This window comes from Cherax quadricarinatus, chromosome 1 (genome assembly GCF_038502225.1).
Source record: "Cherax quadricarinatus isolate ZL_2023a chromosome 1, ASM3850222v1, whole genome shotgun sequence".
Classification (NCBI taxonomy): domain Eukaryota; kingdom Metazoa; phylum Arthropoda; class Malacostraca; order Decapoda; family Parastacidae; genus Cherax; species Cherax quadricarinatus.
In genome coordinates, this window is record NC_091292.1 from 47756375 (window position 1) to 47778315 (window position 21941).

At 42.0% G+C, this 21941-nt stretch overlaps 1 protein-coding gene across 1 annotated transcript in view; it reads left to right on the top strand.

Annotated features, from left to right (window-relative positions):
• The window catches only part of LOC128685349 (pregnancy zone protein-like), a 503287-nt gene that overhangs the window by 150044 nt on the left and 331302 nt on the right, over positions 1 to 21941 (top strand). Inside the window, exon 10 of the mRNA XM_070082129.1 lies at positions 18838 to 19017. Within this exon, the coding sequence (XP_069938230.1) occupies positions 18838 to 19017 (180 nt within the window). The remainder of the gene's footprint in view (positions 1 to 18837; positions 19018 to 21941) is intronic.

Sequence of the window (21941 nt, forward strand, 5' to 3'; positions counted from 1 at the left end):
CGTAAGCCATGCGTGTTGTAAAAGTCAACTAAAATGCCGGGAACAATGGGCTAGTAACCCCTTTTTCTGTAATAATTTCATAAAAATATAAGAAGAAAATTGTCAAAGTGGGATGTCTGAATGTGCGTGGATGTTGTGCGGATGATAATAAGGAGATGATTGTGGATGTTATGAATGTGAAGAAGCTGGATGTCCTGGCTTTAAGTGAAACAAAGCTGAAAGGGGTGGGTGAGTTTCAGTGGAGAGGAATAAATGGGATTAGGTCAGGGGTTTCAAAAAAAGTTAGAGCTAAAAAGGAGTAGCAATATTCTTGAAGCATAAGCTATGGCAGGAAAAGAAGGATTATAAATGTATTAATTCAAGGAATATATGGAGTAAAATAAAGGTTGGATGTGAAAATAGGGTTATAGTAAGCGTATGTACACCTGGAGAAGAGAGAAGTGTAGAGGAGAGATAGAGAGATTTTGGGAAATGTTGAGTGAATGCGTGGGGAGTTTTGAACCAAGTGTGAGAGTACTTGTGGTTGGGGAACTTGTGGTTGGGGATTTCATTGCTAAAGTGGGTAAAAATGTTGTGGAGGAAGTAGTAGGTAAATTTGTGGTGCCAGGGGTAAATGAAAATGGGGAACCTTTAATTGAGCTATGTGTAGAAGAGGATAAATGAATATACAAGGTAGATATAACACGTAATGAAGTAGTTCATTAGATTATGTATTGGTGGTTAAAAGGTTGATGGGTAGGCTCCAGAATGTACACGTTTATAGAGATGCAACTGATATATCGAATCATTATTTAGTTGTAGCTACAGTTAGAGTAAGAGGTAGATGGGACAAGAGGAAAATGACAACAACAAGTAAGAGGGAGGTGAAAGTGTATAAGCTAAGGGAGGAGGAAGTTTGGGGTGAGATATAAGCAACTATTGGCAGAAAGGTGGGCTAGTGCAAGTATGAGTAATGGGAGGGGGGGGTTGACGAGGGTTGGAATAGTTTTAAAAATGCAGTATTGGAATGTTGGACAGAAGTTTGTGGTTATAGGAGGGTGGGTGAAGGATTAAAGAGGAGTGATTGGTGGAATGATGAAGTAAAGGGTGTGATAAAAGAGAAAAAGTTAGCTTATGGGAGGTAAAAGAAAGGTGAAGAGAGTGGTGAGAGAGTGCAAAAGGAGAGCAGATGATAGAGTGGAAGACACACTGTCAAGAAATTTTAATGAAAATAAGAAAACAATTTGGAGCGAGTTAATAAAGAAAGACTAGGGAACGAATGGATATGTCAGTTAAAAACAGCGTATGGGAGTTATTAGATGGGGAGACGGAGGTATTGGGTAGATGGCGAGAATATTTTGAGGAACTTTTAAATTTCGACGAAGAAAGGAAGTGGTAATTTCATGCACTGGCCAGGGAGGTATACCATCTTTTAGGAGTAAAGAAGAGCAGGATGTGAGTGTGGGGGAGGTGCATGAGGTATTACGAAGAATGTAAGGAGGTAAAGCAGTTGGAACTGACGAGATCATGACAGAAATGTTAAAAGCAGGAGGGGATATAGTGTTGGAGTGGTTGGTATTTTTGTTCAATAAATGTATGAAAGAGGGGAAGGTACCTATTGATTGGCAGAGAGCATGTATAGTCCCTTTATATAAAGGAAAGGGGGACAAAAGAGATTGTAAAAATTATAGAAGAATAAGTTTACTGAGTATACCAGGAAAAGTGTACGGTAGGGTTATTATTAAAAGAATTAGAGGTAAGACAGAATGTAGGATTGCAGATTAGCAAGGAGGTTTCATGGTGGGTAGGGGAAGTGTAGATCAAGTGTTTGCCTTGAAGCATATATGTGAACAGTATTTAGATAAAGGTAGGGAAGTTTTTATTGCATTTATGGGTTTAGAAAAGACATATGATAGAGTGGATAGGGAAGCAATGTGGCAGACGTTGCAAGTATATGGAATAGGTGGTAAGTTACTAAATGCTGTAAAGAGTTTTTATGTGGATAGTGTGGCTCAGGTTAGGGTATGTAGAAGAGAGGGAGAATACTTCCCGGTAAAAGTAGGTCTTAGACAGGGATGTGCAATGTCACCATAGTTGTTTAATATATTTATAGATGGGGTTGTAAAAGAAGTAAATGCTAGAGTGTTCGAGAGAGGGGTGGGATTAAATTATGGAGAATCAAATACAAAATGGGAATTGGCACAGTTACTTTTTGCTGATGATACTGTAGTTATGGGAGATTTTAAAGAAAAATTGCAAAGGTTAGTATATGAGTTTGGGAATGTGTGTAAAGGTAGAAAGTTGAAAGTGAACATAGAAAAGAGTGAGGTGATGAGGGCATCAAATTATTTAGATAAAGAAAAATTGGATATCAAATTGGGGAGCAGGAATATGGAAGAAGTGAATGTTTTCAGATATTTGGGAGTTGACGTGTCAGCAGATGGATTTATGAAGGATGAGGTTAATCATAGAATTGATGAAGGAAAAAAGACGAGTGGCACATTGAGGTATATGTGGAGACAAAAAATGTTATCTATGGAGGCAAAGAAGGGAATGTATGAGAGTACAGTAGTACCAACACTCTTAAATGGGTGTGAAGCTTGGGTTGTAAATACTGCAGCGAGGAGGTGGTTGGAGGCAGTGGAGATGTCCTGTCTATGGACAATATGTGTTGTGAATATTATGCAGAAAATTCTGAGTGTGGAAATTAGCAGAAAGTGTGAAGTTAAAAAAAGTATTAGTCAGAGGGCTGAAGAAGGGTTGTTGAGGTGGTTTGGTCATTTAGAGAGAATGTATCAAAGTAGAATGACATGGAGAGTGTATAAATCTGTAGGGGAGGGAAGGTGGGGTAGGGGTCCTCGAAAATGTTGGAGGGAGGGGTAAAGGAGGTTTTGCGGACGAAGGGCTTGGACTTCCAGCAAGCGTGGGTGAGCGTGTTAGATAGTAGTGAATGGAGACGAATGGTATTTGGGACCTGACGAGCTGTTGGAGTATAAGCAGGGTAATATTATGTGAAGGGATTCAGGGAAACCGGGTATTTTAATGTAGCTGAACTTGAGTCATGGAAATGGGAAGTACAATGCCTGCACTTTAAAGGAAGGGTTTGGGATATTGGCAGTTTGAAAGGATATGTTGTGTATCTTTATACGTATATCCTTCTAAGCTTTTGTATTCTGAGCACCTCTGCAAAAACAGTGATTATGTGTGGGTGAGGTGAAAGTGTTGAATGATGATGGAAATATTTTCTTTTTGTGGATTTTCTTTCTTTTTTGGGTCACCCTGCCTCTGTGGGAGACGTCCCAAGCCACAGCATGTGGCTTGGGACGTCTGACTAAGTAACCCACTTGGCTTGTAGATCCACGTGGCATCGTCCACACCCCACGTGGCTTGCTCCACGTGGTTTCGTGATCCACGTGGCTTCGTCCGCTCGTGGCTTGGTGATCCATATGGCTTAGAGTTGCCTCGGGGATTTGGATACACAGCTCTGGCAATGAATTCACACGGAAAACAGCAGAAAACACAGCAGAGTAAGTGAGTACATAGTGGAGGAGTGTGGTGATAGGCGGGTGAGGTGTAAGTGAGGTGAGGAACCGGCCTCTTCCTCTCCCACATATCCACTTGGAGAAACAGCCACACTGGACGCTGAAATCACCACAGACTCACTTGCTGAAATAGCTATGCAGAGCTGAAAAACAATAGCAACAACATACATGTGACGCTGAATACGTGACTTGAGAAACAGCATGGAGTGCTGTGGCATGGAGTCCCAGGGACGCCACTTAATTTCTCAAAGAAATTCAACAAATTCCAGCTAGATCCTGCGGGTACCTGTGTCTGGATGCTGAAACGTGCACTCACATCAGGATAGCTCGTTGAGAGACGGATGCTTCTTGTGTGGGGTGATGAAGTGAAGACTTCATTCCTCTTCCTTCCTCTCTCCGGGCATACACTATGCTACGAGGCACTGCTGTCACCAGTGTTTTCTGAAATGGTTATTGTGCCATGTTGCTGCAGAGCGGGGTTCACTGATAAGGCTTCTGATGCTTCTTACTTTATTTGCAAGATAGTGGATACACAGGCAATGTGCTTGTGCCCATGGCCCGGGAGGGCCATGCCCACGAGGGAGAGAGGAGTAGGCCTGTTGATTCAGTGAGGTGAGCTGCCAGAGAGAGAGGCAGGTCTGGGCATATTGAAGTGGCATGGGCCTATAGGTGGCAGCACGAGCATGGTGCGAAATATGAACTCAGCTGGCAGACAGCATAGCCTGTCTATGCAGACGGTATAGGCTGTCTATACCCGTGCCCCATTACCAACGACTTACCAGGCATCCCAAATTGACTCTCTGACACAACCCTCCCTACGACGCATTTGAGGCGTTTCCCTAATACCTTCGTGAACATTTTGTAATTAGCGCACAACAATGAAATGACTCGATAATCTCAAAGAGTATGCTGCTGCTTCCCCTTCGGCACCAGCAGTACCACAGCCACGGCGGTGGTGGTGGAACTGTGTACACTATATACACTATGTACAGAAAATAGGTATTAGTGCATGCCATGGCAGTCAAGGCACAACAGCAGCCCAAAGACAATAGACAACTGTATTTCAACCAGCAGCAGAATGAAAATGACAATGGTGAAAACGTGAGTGGTAACCATGTCACCCTCATAATTGCAAGATTTACATTATGAATGACTGAAGCAAGGTACTGATCTGATGATGGGGCCAAGATCATCCGACCCTTAGTGCCTGGTTCGCTGGTTGGGGAGATAGCCAATGTGAGAATGTGGACATACTCTGAATAAAGGTTATCTCTACTGCTCCTGCCTACTTTATGTATTCGACTGAAGAAGCCTACTCTGTAGGCGAAATGCTTCAGAATAAAGATGCTTCAATAAGAACATAAGAACGAAGGAACACTGCAGCAGGAATACTGGCCTATTCGAGGCAGGTCCATGTCAAACCCTGGCTTAGACCAATGGCCCGCCCAGTCAGGTCACTTCCACTTAAATAAGGAAGGAGCACGGCATCTGACCTAGTAGCACCACAAGTCAGGTCCAACCCCTCACACCCACTCACAACCACTCATGTATTTATCTAACCTATTTTTAAAACTTTACAAAGTCTTAGCTTCTATAACGGTACTCGGGAGTTTGTGCCACTCATCCACAACTCTATTACCAAAACAGTGCTTTCCTATATCCATCCTGAATCTGAAATTTTCCAGCTTAAAACCATTGCTGCGAGTCCTGTCTAGGCTAGATATTTTTATCATGTTATTTACAACCCCTTTATTCATTCCTCTTTCCATTTATAGAACTCAATCATAGCCCCCTAATTTTACGCCTGTGTGTCTTACCAGCTTGTCGGTATTGTATACCCTGGTGGCTAAAGCTCCCGCTTCACACACGGAGGGCCCGGGTTCGATTCCCGGCGGGTGGAAACATTCGACACGTTTCCTTACACCTGTTGTCCTGTTCACCTAGCAGCAAATAGGTACCTGGGTGTTAGTCGACTGGTGTGGGTCGCATCCTGGGGGACAAGATTAAGGACCCCAATGGAAATAAGTTAGACAGTCCTCGATGACGCACTGACTTTCTTGGGTTATCCTGGGTGGCTAACCCTCCGGGGTTAAAAATCCGAACGAAATCTTATCTTATCTTATCTTATCTTATCTTATATACAGAGGTGGTGGTGGTGGTGGTTGAGGTAGTGGTGGTAGAGGTTGTGGTGATGGTGGTTGTGGTGGTAGAGGTGGTGGTAAAGGTGGTGATGGTGGTGGTAGAGGTGGTGGTGATGATGGTGGTGGCGGTGGTAGATGCGGTGGTGTTGGAGGTAGATGTGGTGGTGGTAGAGGTGGTGGTGGAAGAGGTAATGGTGGTAAAGGCGGTGGTGGTAAAGGTGACGGTGGTAGAGATGGTGATGGTGGTGGTAGAGGTGGTGGTGGAAGAGGTAATGGTGGTAAAGGCGGTGGTGGTAAAGGTGACGGTGGTAGAGATGGTGATGGTGGTGGTAGAGGTGGTGGTGATGGTAATTGTGGTGATAGAGGTGGTGGTGATGGTGGTTGTGGTGGTAGAGGTGGTGATAAAGGTGGTGATGGTGGTGGTAGAGGTGGTGGTGATGGTGGTGGTGGTGGTGGTGGTAGAGGCGGTAGTGTTCGAGGTAGATGTGGTGGTGGTAGAGGTTGTGGTGGAAGATGTAGTGGTGGTAAAGGCGGTGGTGGTAGAGGTGATGGTGGTAGAGATGGTGATGGTGGTGGTAGAGGTGGTGGTGGTGGAGGTGGTGGGGGTAGATGTGGTTATGGTTGTGGTGGTTGTAGAGGTGGTGGTGGTTGCGGTGGTCGTAGAGGTGTTGCTGGTAGAGATGGAGTTGGAGGTGGTGGTGGTGGTAAAGGTGGTGGTGGTGGTGGTAAAGGTGGTAGAGATGGTGATGATATTGGTAGGGGTGGTGGTAGACGTTGTGGTGGTGTTAGTGGTGGTGGTGGTTTTGGTGGTAGTGGTGGTGGAGGGGTTGGTGGTAGAGGTGGTGGTGATGGTGGTAGTGGTGGTAGAGATGGTGGTGGTGGTGGTTTTGGTGGTAGAGGTGGTGGTGGTTTTGGTGGTAGTGGTGGTGGAGGGGTTGGTGGTAGAGGTGGTGGTGATGGTGGTAGTGGTGGTAGAGATGGTGGTGGTGGTGGTGGTAGTGGTGGTGGAGGTAATGGTGGTAGAGGTGGTGGTGGTAGTGGATGGCGGGTACAACATCTAGCTTGGCTGGATGCGCCATTCTCAAGGACTGTGTGGTCTAATGGTCTAAAGAATCATGTGTTTTCACCCACCATGAGGGGGACCAAAGCAGCATGGGTTCGACTCCTTGGCTATTGCAATGTTTTTATTGATCATTACCACTCGTTCGTGGGTACAATAATATATACATACATGAACACATCCACAACAATACATACATTCATACATATATACATACACCTAAATGTTCAATAATGTACATACACATATAGAAATGCACGTGTTCATATAGACTCAGGCATTAAAAGTCACTTGCATTTATACATAAAATTCATACACACGTATATATACAAAATACATGCATACTTTCTCAAACATACATGCTCGCATGCATATACAAGTGGAGAAAAACACTTGCATACATATATGTACACATTTTATACTTCACACGAGTGCATACAAATATATGCACATGTTCACATGCAAATATACGTATACACACATATACATCTTTATATGTATACATCTGCCCATGCATACATATAAAAATTACACATGCATATAAACATTACACATGTACATATATGCACACATGAGGCGGGTCAAACCATCATGGGTTCGAGCCCTTGGCTAGTCGCAGTGTTGTTGTTGATCATTACTACTCGTTCGTGGTTACAATATTATAAAATATTGTTTGTTGGGCTAGTACATCAAGCAGGGAGTAGAATGAAAATACCTCAGAGGCACCCTCACCACCACTTGTTCTCGGACCAAGGGTAACACACCTAGCTTGGCTGGTTACTGGATTTGGTGGTCCTGTGGGTTATAGCGTCATGTGATTTTCGTTCACCATGAGGCGGGCCAAAATATCATGTCTTCGAGTCCCTGGCTAGTTGCAGTGTTGTTATTATTAATACATGTATATATATATATATATATATATATATATATATATATATATATATATATATATATATATATATATATATATATATATATATATATATATATATATATATATATGCAATAAGATCACAGTAAACAGGAGATTTCAAAATATGCAAAACAACCACTCTGAAAGAATAGAGAAATTCCAAGCGCTTTCGTGACTACTCACATTATCAAGGAATTATGAAAGTAAAGCATCCAAGGAAGCTATATAAGGGGTCCGGCCAGCACCTCACTATCAGATCCCACAACGGTTAAACACGTGACGCACGGCGACCCAACTTGGATAGGTCCCTTGCACAACTCACCCCCAAGCTATTCTACCCAAGAAAATTTTAAAATTATTATTTGTCCAGTGTATTATTAAATTCTTCCCAAATTCTATTAATTATAAATGGATCTAATTTATATAAACCAAAGGAAATATTCATATTATTGTCAAAACTGCTTTTTATGAAACAAGATTCAATTATATTCCTGTCGACCATGGACTTGCTTGATACTACTTTCTCAACTTTTTGAAAATCAATTGGATGGTTAAAATCTCTTACATGAATAAATAGAGCATTGGAATCTTGTCCAGTTCTAATGCTATATTTATGTTGTTTTAATCTTAGTTCGAGATTTTTACCAGTTTGACCGTAATAAACTTTATCGCAAATTTTACAACGAATCTTATAGACACATCCATCAGCATTTTGGGGGGAATTCTTTATCAAAAGTTTTTTCACTGTATCAAGATTTTTGAATACAACTTTAATATTAAAAGTCTTAAGAAGAGAAGGCATATCAACCAAGTTTTCATGGTAAGGGAGAACCAACATATTTTTAGTTGAATAAGGCTGGTTGTCCCTTTTTGGATTATAAAAAGTGTTTCTAGCAACTTTAAAAGATTTATCAATTACATTTCTTGGGTATTTTAAATCATTACCTATTTCATAAATTTTGGATATTTCCTCATCTATGAACTCAGGACTACAAATTCGTAAAGCTCTCAAAAACATTGATGAGAAAACAGACAGTTTGACTCTATCTTGATGCGAGGAATAATAGTGGACATAGGAACAGTTATTTGTAGGTTTTCTGTAAATTTTAAATTTGAATTCATTATTACCCTTAATAATTAAAACATCTAGAAAAGGCAATGAGTTATTTTCTTCAAACTTAACAGTAAAGTTTATAGAATGGGCTAAGCTATTTAATTTTCCAAGGAAATGGTGTATATCTACATTTTTGGGCTTTACTTTCATAGTTCCTTGATAATGTGAGTAGTCACGAAAGCGCTTGGAATTTCTCTATTCTTTCAGAGTGGTTGTTTTGCATATATATATATATATATATATATATATATCTATATATATAATATATATATATATATATATATATATATATATATGTATATATATAATGTATATATATATATATATATATATATATGTGTATATATATTCTTTATATATATATATATTTTTATATATATATTGTATATATATATATATATATATATATATAATTATATATATATATATATATATATATATATATATATATACATATATACATATATATATATACATATATATATATATATATATATATATATATATATATATATATATATATATATATATATATATATATATATATATATATATATATTTATACCTAGGTAGTAAACCGGCCAGGGAGGTACTACCGTCCTGCCAAGTGAGTGTAAAACGAAAGCCTGTAATTGTTTTACATGATGGTAGGATTGCTGGTGTCCTTTGTCTGTCTCAAATATGCAAGATTTCAGGTATGTCTTGCTACTTCTTCTTACACTTAGGTCACACTACACATACATGTACAAGCATATATATATACACCCCTCTGGGTTTTCTTCTGTTTTCTTTCTAGTTATTGTTCTTGTTTATTTCCTCTTATCTCCATGGGGAAGTGGAACATAATTCTTCCTCCATAAGCCTTGCGTTTTGTAAGAGGCGACTGAAATGCCAGGAGCAAGGGGCTAGTAACCCCTTCTCCTGTATATATTACTAAATTTGAAAGGAGAAACTTTGGTTTTTCTTTTGGGCCACCCCGCCTCAGTGGGATACGGCCGGTATGTTGAAAGAAAGAAATATATATATACAAAACAACCACTGTGAAAGAATAGTAAAATTGCAAGTGGTTTTGCGACTTCTCACATTATTAAGGATATAGTTCTTTGATAATGTGAGAAGTCACGAAACCGCTTGGAGTTTCACTGTTCTTTCACAGTGGTTGTACGTACATGTTGATAGAGTTGGCAGTCCAACAGAATGTGGCTAACAGATATTGGAACCTGAGAATTCTCACAGAGAGGAACAGGGCACCACTGCATGAGATACCTGTGAGTAAGACGAGTGTGGCCAATGCGAATAAGGGAGAGAGTAGTCTCCCAACCTCGACATTGATGACAAGAAGACGGCCAGAAACCTATACTCGGTTTAATAGAAAGAAGTTTGTTATGGAACGAAGCAGACCAATGTTGCTGCCAATGGGTGTGAAGGTGGGTAGTAATTACAAGAAAATAGTCCGTGAATGGAGCACCTCTAAATGAAACTGGGAGGTAATGTACTGCAGTCTACCTGTTCATTGCTCTGTACGTCAACATGACCAAGGACCCAACCAAAAACAATATCTTTGTGCTTGGTAGAGTTACGGCATAACCATAGTTGGATACGAAGAACTAGGGGCTAAGTAGTATTAAATTTTCGTATAGCCCGTAAAACACTAATGAAAGCCTGAAACGACCACAAACGATGACAGGCATAGGTGCAATACGGATAAGTGCTAAAAGAATGACATAAAATTCAGCCATAAAAATGCTAGCAGAGGATAATAAATACCTTCGCACGACACTGTCCGGAATCACTGCTGCGAATCCTACACCGTCAGAAGACTGAGAACCATCGGTGTACACTGCGATGGCATAGTAATGAGAAGAAAAGTGTTCCAGAAAAAGAGAGCGGGAAGCCACTGTAGGCAGTTGGGCTTTCACGCATGGGAGTGGGATAGAACAGACTCGAAGAGCTGGAACTTCCCAAAGGGGTACGGAAAAGTGAAATGCTACATGAACATAGAAAGGTGGTAACTGAAGAGAAGACGAGCGAATGTAGGCAAAAAAAAAAAAAAAAAAAAAGGGGCGAAGTAAACAGGGGCGACGAACAAATTAAGAACATCTACTAACATCAGTGACTATGTAAAGTAAAAGGACACAGGTGCAACTAATGTGACATTTTATGTTACTCAAGTAATAGCTTTTATATCCTTTTACTCATGTACGAATTAATTGCTCTACCATATTGTCACTACTACTACTACTACTACTACCACTAGAGAACATCGAAATAGCACCTCACCAGTATTACACCTCACTCTGAGCCTTTATATGCCCTCTGTGTCCATATACTGTTTGTATCGGCTTGACAAAGCTCCTGAAGAGCGAAACGTTGCCACAATAAAATGTCACATTAGTTGCACTTCTGTCCTTTTACTTTACATATTGTCGGTAATTCTACCAACATTATTACAATCAGTGACTATCCTATATATGGAAGGATTGTGGAAGTCATGAGAATGAACACAATAGTGAAGGCAATGAGCATCACGGCGATCAGACAAGGATGGAATATTCGCTTCTGCATAGAGGCTCTCAACTGGAAAAGAGCGAGAAGCACCGAGGCATAAACGTAATCCCTGGTGATAGATGGGATAGAGTTGCAGGAGAGGCCGCTGAACAAATCTGGTCACCATAATCGAGTTTCGGTAACATTAGGGCTGAATATAGGCGAAGGCGCGTTCTACGGTCAGCCCCCAAAAAAGATGAGTGAGGGTTTCAAGAAGGTTCAGCCTGCTATGACAAGTTACCTTTAGAGAGGTAATGTGAGGTTTCCAGGATAACTTATGGTCAAACAGAAGGCCGAGAAACCTGACCGTATCTCGTTCTGGGACACGCGAGCCATGGAGGTACAAGGGATGATCAGAGATTACTGAACGTCTAGTGAAAGTAATTTGGTGAGCTTTACTACTAGAAAATTTAAACCCATGGGTGTTGGCCCAGTGAGAAACACGGTTGACCGCATGCTGGAGTAAAACTGCAATAAGGTGACAGTCAGCGCCTGCACAAGCTATAGCGAAGTCATCACTATAGAGTGAAGACCAAATATTGGATGGAAGAATAGAGGCCAAAGCATTTATAGCAAGGAGAAAAAGTGATGTGCTCACATCACATCCCTGAGGGGCACCTTCAGCTTGGACAAAGTCCGGGAAAAGCATATTATTAAAAAATGTCTTTCAGTTAAGAAGTTCATAAGGAAGAATGGTAGATTTCCTCGGAGGCCTCAGGAGTGGGCCTGGGGCAAAATATTACACTTCCAAATTGTGTCATATGCCTTCTCAGGGTCAAAAAATATGGTAATAACTGAGTGGTTATTCGCAAAAGCATTACGAACATAAATATCCTAGCATATTAAGGGGTCAATGGCAGAACGGCTCGTACGAAAGCCATAATGACTAGTTGAAAGACTATTCTGTCTCTAAATACCACATCCACGTTCCATCACCTTGCGAACTGCACTGGTAAGAGCAATGGGATGGTAGTCGGAGGCATTATGTCCCGTAGTACCTGGAATGGTAGAACAATGGCAGATTTCCACAGCTGGGGAAGAACTCTTTGTGACCAAATAAGATTAAATAGACATAAGAGGACTGCAAGAGCTGACTAATATAGATGCTGTAGCATGCGAATATGAATGACATCAGGCCCGGCTTCTGATGATCGGCAAGCGGAGAGTGTTGCCACCAGTTCCAGAAGTGTAAAAGGCACATTATAAGAGTCTTCTTTGAGAGAAGAAGTGTCTATGAGCTCTGGCAGACTTTGAGGAAAGAAACGAGCCTCATAGATAGAGCCCCTGAGAAATACAGACCAGATGAGTACTAATTTCAATGGCAATGTCAAGAGGATTTGCTATATTGACACTGGCAACCCGAAGAATAGAAGCTGGGTCGGGGGAGTATTTACCTCTCAGTTTACGTATTTTTTTCCAGACTGCACTCATGGAGGAAACCAAAGTGATGGTAGAAACAATCCTGCCAGTAAGTACGTTTAGCATGACGGATGACACAGCGAGCAACCGCTGTCTTCTATTTAAAATGAAGGAGTCTGTCTGTGGTTCTGTTGTACTGTTACCTGCCTCATGCAGAGCATTTCAAACGTACTGCTTAGGCACAATCAGGAGACCACCAAGGCACGCACTTCTGAGAATGCTTGCCCGAGGTGAGGGGTATAGAATGTGAAGCTGTGGTTAAGACTGAGGTCGAGAAGAAGAGTACAAGTTCATCAATGGAGGACGAGGAAGGAGTCTCATTAAAAGCAGTTAGACGTGTGGTTAGGTCCCAATTCTCCCAGTCAAATTGCCAGCGTGAGATACAAGGAGGTGGGGGAATACGAAGGAGAGGTAAGGATGAGTGGAAAATGTTCGGAGGACAGACCAGGTGAAGCCTAGGACAGTTGAGGAAAAGCAGACTGAGAGATCGATGCAAGAGAGAGAATGAGTACGAGAATCAAAATGGGTGGGAATACCTCTATTTAAAATATGGAGGGGGAGAGAAGTGAGAGAAGCCTCCAACTGAATGCTGCCGGAGCCACAGTGTTATGCCCCTTGGTCATAATTATTTATTAATACGGGATTTCTCCACATAATATTATACTCAGGGTTTCTTTAATAATAGCTAAATTATAGATTCCTCTACTTTATAATATTATGAATCTAAATTATATAAATATGGATTATATACCCGGGTATTATTTAGGCATGGAGTTAAAAGATAAAGAATCACAGAATCACACATAAAGTGGGAGTTGTCACAGTTGCTCTTTGCTGATGACACTGTGCTCTTGGGAGATTCTGAAGAGAAGTTGCAGAGATTGGTGGATGAATTTGGTAGGGTGTGCAAAAGAAGAAAATTGAAAGTGAATACAGGAAAGAGTAAGGTTATGAGGATAACAAAAAGATTAGGTGATGAAAGATTGGATATCAGATTGGAGGGAGAGAGTATGGAGGAGGTGAATGTATTCAGATATTTGGGAGTGGACGTGTCAGCGGATGGGTCTATGAAAGATGAGGTGAATCATAGAATTGATGAGGGGAAAAGGGTGAGTGGTGCACTTAGGAGTCTGTGGAGACAAAGAACTTTGTCCTTGGAGGCAAAGAGGGGAATGTATGAGAGTATAGTTTTACAAACGCTCTTATATGGGTGTGAAGCATGGGTGATGAATATTGCAGCGAGGAGAAGGCTGGAGGCAGTGGAGATGTCATGTCTGAGGGCAATGTGTGGTGTGAATATAATGCAGAGAATTCGTAGTTTGGAAGTTAGGAGGAGGTGCGGGATTACCAAAACTGTTGTCCAGAGGGCTGAGGAAGGGTTGTTGAGGTGGTTCGGACATGTGGAGAGAATGGAGCGAAACAGAATAACTTCAAGAGTGTATCAGTCTGTAGTGGAAGGAAGGCGGGGTAGGGGTCGGCCTAGGAAAGGTTGGAGGGAGGGGGTAAAGGAGGTTTTGTGTGCGAGGGGCTTGGACTTCCAGCAGGCATGCGTGAGCGTGTTTGATAGGAGTGAATGGAGACAAATGGTTTTTAATACTTGACGTGCTGTTGGAGTGTGAGCAAAGTAACATTTATGAAGGGGTTCAGGGAAATCGGCAGGCCGGACTTGAGTCCTGGAGATGGGAAGTACAGTGCCTGCACTCTGAAAGAGGGGTGTTAATGTTGCAGTTTAAAAACTGTAGTGTAAAGCACCCTTCTGGCAAGACAGTGATGGAGTGAATGATGGTGAAAGTTTTTCTTTTTCGGGCCACCCTGCCTTGGTGGGAATCGGCCAGTGTGATAATAAAAAAAAATATTATTTTTGTACATGTTTAAGTAAGGAATTAGGCGACTGGAAGAATTCAGATACTAGAGGCAAAGTAGGTGGTGGATCGTTTGTACTACCCCACCCTCCCCTATACCGAGTTGACATTAAACCTGAGCGTTCGGCTCAGGACAGTTCACTCTCTTCTCTAATATTGTGAGAATTTACATAAGAGGCTCTTCTAGCTCCTCCATATTATCTCCAGAGCCGTCACAAGGGGATTTTACTAGAGAGTTCAGCCTTTCTAGAGAAAACTTCCAGTACAGAAATATCCTGCCTTAGTCTGTGATTAACTCTACCAATTGCCGACATGGTGAAGTGTATTTATTAGAGAGGAAGTGACAAATATCCTCGTTATTAATGTTAATTTGTTAAGACAGTTGTACATTGTGGTGCCCTACTAAAGAAGTTGATAGTTGTGCATATATGTACAGGAGTGAAAGGAAAGGCCTTACATAAAATCCGGAAAAGACCTTAAAGTTTTTATTAAGCCTTGGATGACTCAGTGTACATCAATACTTCCCGGTACCTGTTATACCTCTTGTTACCAGAAGTACTAAACTAATCAGTGGCTTACAGGCCAGACTCGTATCACACAGTGACACCCCCTAGAGAGAAATGGTGGGCATTAAAATCGCCAAGTAAGAGAAGTGGTGGCGGTAAGGAAGAATCTAGAAAGGCAACATCTTCGATAGATGATGCCCGAGAAGGCGAAAAAAACAAAGAGCAGATTGTATACCACTTATTCAAGTGGATATGGGCTGCAGAGTAATGCAGCAAAGTATGAACAAAGAGCTGAAGGTATGGAACATCAGTGCGTATGAGAAGGCTCTTTCATTAAAGGTTCCATCGGAAAAAGGATCCGAAGAATACAATAAATCAGAGCCTGAGATAGGATGGATAACAGCAGAGTGTAATCTGGGTTCTTGTAAACAAACACCAACAGGGGAAAACTGGGAGAGCAACACCTGAAGCTCATCCCGGTTACCTCTGAGATCGCAGATATTGCACTGTAAATAAGCCATGGTTTGTAACGAGAAAGATACAAGAAATCTGTAGATAAAAGTATCTACGGACTAGAAGGGTTAGAAAAGTCCGAAAGTGGAGGTAGCGGAAGACTTAAGCAGTGAAGGATTGGGACACTATGAAGAAAGGAGTTGTGCAGGCGGAGATACGTGAAGAGGAGGAACAGGAGGTGGATCAGTGTCTATCAAGGGTTTCTGAGGACAAGGACGCTGTATATAATGCAATATTGGAGATGGAAGGAAGAGGGTGAGTAAAGAAAGGAGAGACGATATACTGTACCAAAGTAGGGGGGAATGAAGTGTAGAGGGAACAAGAGAAGAAGCTTTGGAGGTGACAGGAGAGGAAGCAACTTGTGAGGGGGCAGAAGAATAAACTTGGCAATGGCGAGAGTAAGATGGGTGAGCCTCATGACAAAGCTAGAGGGAGGTAGACTACAAGACATACTGGTACGGTTATCGGCACCACAGACCGGTAAATTGGTTATGGACCTGCAATATTTTGCTGGATGACTAAAACGCCAGCAATTTCTACACTATTGCGGTGTAGGAATCGCCTTTTGAACTTGTATACGATGTCCCGCTATATAAATACAGGTTGGGAACTCACGGTAGTTGAAAGTTAAACTAGCTATATTGCAAAGGTATAATCTCCGCCTAAGGGCAGGGAGGACGTATGTGTCTACTTTGAGGATTGGAAGGTCTTGGAGTTCTAGCTGTTCCAGAATGTCATTGCCACATGTATGGAAATTCAGTTGGACAATGGTAGGGGGTAGAATAACAATACCACTACAAGAATTGAAGAAATGATGTTTTTCAATAGTTATAAGAATAGTATCGATAGCATTATGGGCAGTGATGATGCATGTACCGTTCTTGAGAGCATGAAAGGATATATCTCTACCAACATGGCGTAGAAGCACCTTGCAGTAGAGGAAGTCAGTTGTAAAGTAAAAACTTAGTCAACTGTGTATTTCGAAACACAGCGTGGAAAAGGAGTGTGTGATGTGCCCGTCTTTTCTGAGTAGAACGAGAAGAAAGAGAAGGATCATCAGGCAATTGTCGTGGGTGTTTAGGTGTGGGAGCAGAGTCTTTCCAACGTTGGATGGGTGGGAGATTCGAAAATTGTCGCACCATAGAGAAGCCGGAAGCATAGTCAAAGAAGAGAGGAGGTCAGACGTATTGAAAGAGTCAGTCGAATCCCCAGTACCTGAACCTGGTGATGAAACAGCACCAGCAGGAAGTACAAAGGCATTAGAAGTGTCTGAAGAGTGGTCAAAAAACGAGGCAGGGTCAGAACAGGTTGCAGTATCAGAAAGGGACCCAGGGGGAGTAGATTCATGGATTGGGGACTCCATAGTTAGATCACCTTTGTTTTTTAAGAAAAAATAAAAAAGAAAAAAAAGGGGGGTCTAGGAGGGATAACTTCTAGGAGGCAAAAAAGGGCCGTAAATCCTCCTCTGCGCCCAAGAGGACCTCAGCACCGCAAGTAGTCCAGATGCGGCATGGAACCCGTGCCATACTCTACCCTTCATGCCAGTAAACAAGCAATCTATGACAGCAACCTCACTTCCACCGAGCCACCTCAGTGTACAAAAGAGAGGGCAGCCGGACACACATCATAAAGCATACCTCCTTTGGCCAACACCCTTTGGAATCTGACAGGAAGCCTCCAGAGATACACCCATCACCTGAAAGCCACCCAACACCACCCCCCGGGAGACCAAAGAGGTATCGGGACATTCCCAGGTGATCCAGATTCAACGGCAAACTACACCACCGCCAAGGACCTTGTGAAGGTTTACTCAGCCCTGTAAGATCTTAAATAGGTCTTACCAAGGCTGGCTCCTCCTTAGGAATATTAATGAATAGAAAAAGAAATAATATACAAATATAAACACTTTATTGTTATAATTGAAAATATAAAACATTTAAATAAGAACTTTTATCCTACTTGAAAGAAAAAAGAAAAATTAAATATAAAAATGATATCTGAATTCAACGCTAATATTTAGTTAGACTGGGGTGTCTGGTTGATGTTGACACCGCGTATTGTAGAAATTGTAGCCGTTGCTGATGAAGTGGGGGGGGTTACAGATGGTGAGCGACAGCCCAATGACTATTCATTCACAGGTTTTGCCTTGAAAGATCCATCAAGATGATAGGAATGCAGATTTTTCACCACTGCAAAGATGAGGAAAAGCTCCCTGGGGTTGGCTACACTCAGGTATGCAGATAAAAAGAGACATCCCAGAACACATGTGAAGTTAGTCTCCTTCAACACTTTTTCTGTGGTTGCCAGATGACCCAAGTTGACATTCCAAGCTAGAAAGAGACAAAAGTTACACACTGCTTAAGAAATCACTCTCCATGATAAGTAAAGTATTTATAAGATTGGTGAGGATTTAAATGCAAAACTTGTAAATCATGGCAGAATGAACTACATCTTAGAATTGGTTAAAAGTGAAGCTTTTAACCAATATATCCACTAAAATAGGAGCAGAGGCTTTTACTTACAGTTGTGCTAGGAGCTGTGAGTCTAGTGATTATCCATTTGGTTGGAGCCCCACACGTCACGTTTCCTGGTGGAAAAAGGAGGGGATAGTGGGAGCTAGACGCTGACCCTACCTTAACAAGCAGACTGGCAATCAAACTATCGTCACCATATACTCGCTCGCTACTCCTATCTGTTGAACTTTTCCCTCACAGACCTCAAAAGAATTGGATGGACTCCAGTACCCTTTCCCCTACCTAGGAACTAGTGCCTGTGGGAAGAATTCAAAAGGCAGAAAAGAGGAAGGATGGGGAGGAGGAGGAGGAAAGGTAAAAAGGAAGGATGGGATAGGGTAGGGAAGATTCGGGGTAATTACGATCGGTCTGAGGAAGGTGACCAAAAGGTCTAATTCCTCAGACTAAGAGCCTCTTTACCATGACACGGAGCCCCCTTTCAAGAGACATGGTACCGTAAAGAAATATTTTTATGCATGAGAAACTTTCATGATATAATTGTGCTTAATAATGTTTTGAATATTTTGCATTTATCAGAATAACTTCACAATTTACAATTCTTTTCAATTACAAATATATATGCTAAATACAAAGCCTGCGTGTATAACTTCCGTTTATATTTTGGGCACTAAAGAGACACACAAATGCAGCTATCACTATATATTTTTTGAACATGTCCTCCTATAATGATGAAATTTATGAGATAATCATTGCTCCTTTCTCGTCAGGTTGTTTCCCGCGGGAAGATTCAGCACCAGAGTTCTCAAAAGTTTGAGCTGAGTAGTGGTGAGTTGCCCATCAATGAGAAACATTTAGTGAGTCCTCTTCCTCCTCCCCCTGAGAACACCATCAGAGGAGTAGTCAATATTAAGGTCTTAATTCCGCCGACAGCATCTCCCCAGGTCAAGGTTTGTATAACAAACTGAATAAAATATTGTCTAATCATTCAAATAATTCATTGAATATGAATGTTATTATTTCATGTGTATTTACATAGTAAGGTTTGTTCTGGAAAAGCGACACTTAAGTCTGCTCTAAATACCGAGACCCGTTCGTAGCACGTTTACTATAGTCCCAGGCATTTTGGGAGAGCAGACCATGTGTTTCCTTGAAAGTGCTGGAATAAAGTTTTTCCTATCAAAGCTGAGTTCTGGAGAACACTGTCGTAGGTAATGTTCATGACCAGGGTGTTTCACGTCTCAGTTTGTAGTTTCCTGAGTTCGCACACCGAAGAACTGGGTTTTGTCGGTCCTTGGCACGCCTAGAAACATTTGGGTATGATGAGTCAGACTTGCACAACACTCGGGTATCTTTATTGAAGAAACGTTTTGCCATGGAGTGGCTTCCTCAATTCTAAACAATGAAAAACGGTGAAGATCAGAAGGAGTGATGAACCCACTGTGTGGCGAAACGTTTCTTAAATAAAAATACCCAAGTGTTGCACATGTTTAATTCATCAACTTGTCGGTTCTCTGAACCATTTATCTACATTCCTGTTAGACACAACAGCATCTTGGGATTTTGATGCAGGGAATTCTTCACTTCTCTAACCTATAGGCAAAACCTATTTCATGTGGATTTGTCCACTGATATCACGACTGCTTCACCTCACCTGTGTACAGTAAATAAGCCCCTTCTTCACACATATACTCAGCAGACGATGGGCACAAAGAACCCTGCCATAATGTAGAACTCATCAGGCCACCCAACTCAATGCCGAGGAATTTCTGATCCTCAAAGCCTCAACCAGGCGTCCTGGACAGGAGCCTCCTGCCCCTCTTGCTCAACGAAGAAACCAAAACATAAGGAACAAGCGGCGTCAACAGGGAACATCTGGTCAAGGCAATCAGCAGGCGGCACTACACGAGCCCCCACCGGCCATAACACGGAAACGCCGGCACCCCTTGCCCTGCGCAGCCGCTATACAGGCTTCCATGGCTATGTCTGCACCTCACAAGCAGATGCAAGCTTCCGAACGTGGTACACAGCAACAAGCCACGGTACACACAAGAAAGAAATCCAACCTTCAGGAGCCCCCACACACCACAAGAGCCCAGGTAATATCCCCTGCTTCAAACACACTGCCAATGCAGGCCCTTACCAGGGAGAATCTTATAGCACTTATCAAGGCATTCACGGATTATTATTTATTATTTATTTTTATTATCACACTGGCCGATTCCCACCAAGGCAGGGTGGCCCGAAAAAGAAAAACTTTTACCATCATTCACTCCATCACTGTCTTGCCAGAAGGGTGGTTTACACTACAGTTTTTAAACTGCAACATTAATACCCCTCCTTCAGAGTGCAGGCACTGTACTTCCCATCTCCAGGACTCAAGTCCGGCCTGCCGGTTTCCTGAACCCCTTCATAAATGTTACTTTGCTCACACTCCAACAGCACGTCAAGTATTAAAAACCATTTGTCTCCATTCACTCCTATCAAACATACTCACGCATGCCTGCTGGAAGTCGAAGCCCCTCGCACACAAAACCTCCTTTACCCCCTCTCTCCATCCTTTCCTAGGCCGACCCCTACCCCGCCTTCCTTCCACTACAGACTGATACACTCTTGGAGTCACTCTGTTTCGCTCCATTCTCTCTACATGTCCGAACCACCTCAACAACCCTTCCTCAGCCCTCTGGACAACAGTTTTGATAATCCCGCACCTCCTCCTAACTTCCAAACTACGAATTCTCTGCATTATATTCACACCACACATTGTCCTCAGACATGACATCTCCACTGCCTCCAGCCTTCTCCTCGCTGCAACATTCATCACCCATGCTTCACACCCATATAAGAGCGTTGGTAAAAATATGCACTCATACATTCCCCTCTTTGCCTCCAAGGACAAAGTTCATTGTCTCCACAGACTCCTAAGTGCACCACTCACCCTTTTCCCCTCATCAATTCTATGATTCACCTCATCTTTCATAGACCCATCCGCTGACACGTCCACTCCCAAATATCTGAATACATTCACCTCCTCCATACTCTCTCCCTCCAATCTGATATCCAATCTTTCATCACCTAATCTTTTTGTTATCCTCATAACCTTACTCTTTCCTGTATTCACTTTTAATTTTCTTCTTTTGCACACCCTACCAAATTCATCCACCAATCTCTGCAACTTCTCTTCAGAATCTCCCAAGAGCACAGTGTCATCAGCAAAGAGCAACTGTAACAACTCCCACTTTATGTGTGATTCTTTATCTTTTAACTCCACGCCTTTTGCCAAGACACTCGCATTTACTTCTCTTACAACCCCATCTATAAATATATTAAACAACCATGGTGACATCACACATCCTTGTCTAAGGCCTACTTTTACTGGGAAATAATTTCCCTCTTTCCTACATACTCTAACTTGAGCCTCACTATCCTCGTAAAAACTCTTCACTGCTTTCAGTAACCTACCTCCTACACCATACATCTGCAACATCTGCCACATTGCCCCCCTATCCACCCTGTCATACGCCTTTTCCAAATCCATAAATGCCACAAAGACCTCTTTAGCCTTATCTAAATACTGTTCACTTATATGTTTCACTGTAAACACCTGGTCCAGACACCCCCTACCTTTCCTAAAGCCTCCTTGTTCATCTGCTATCCTATTCTCCGTCTTACTCTTAATTCTTTCAATAATAACTTTACCATACACTTTACCAGGTATACTCAACAGACTTATCCCCCTATAATTTTTGCACTCTCTTTTGTCCCCTTTGCCTTTATACAAAGGAACTATGCATGCTCTCTGCCAATCCCTAGGTACCTTACCCTCTTCCATACATTTATTAAATAATTGCACCAACCACTCCAAAACTATATC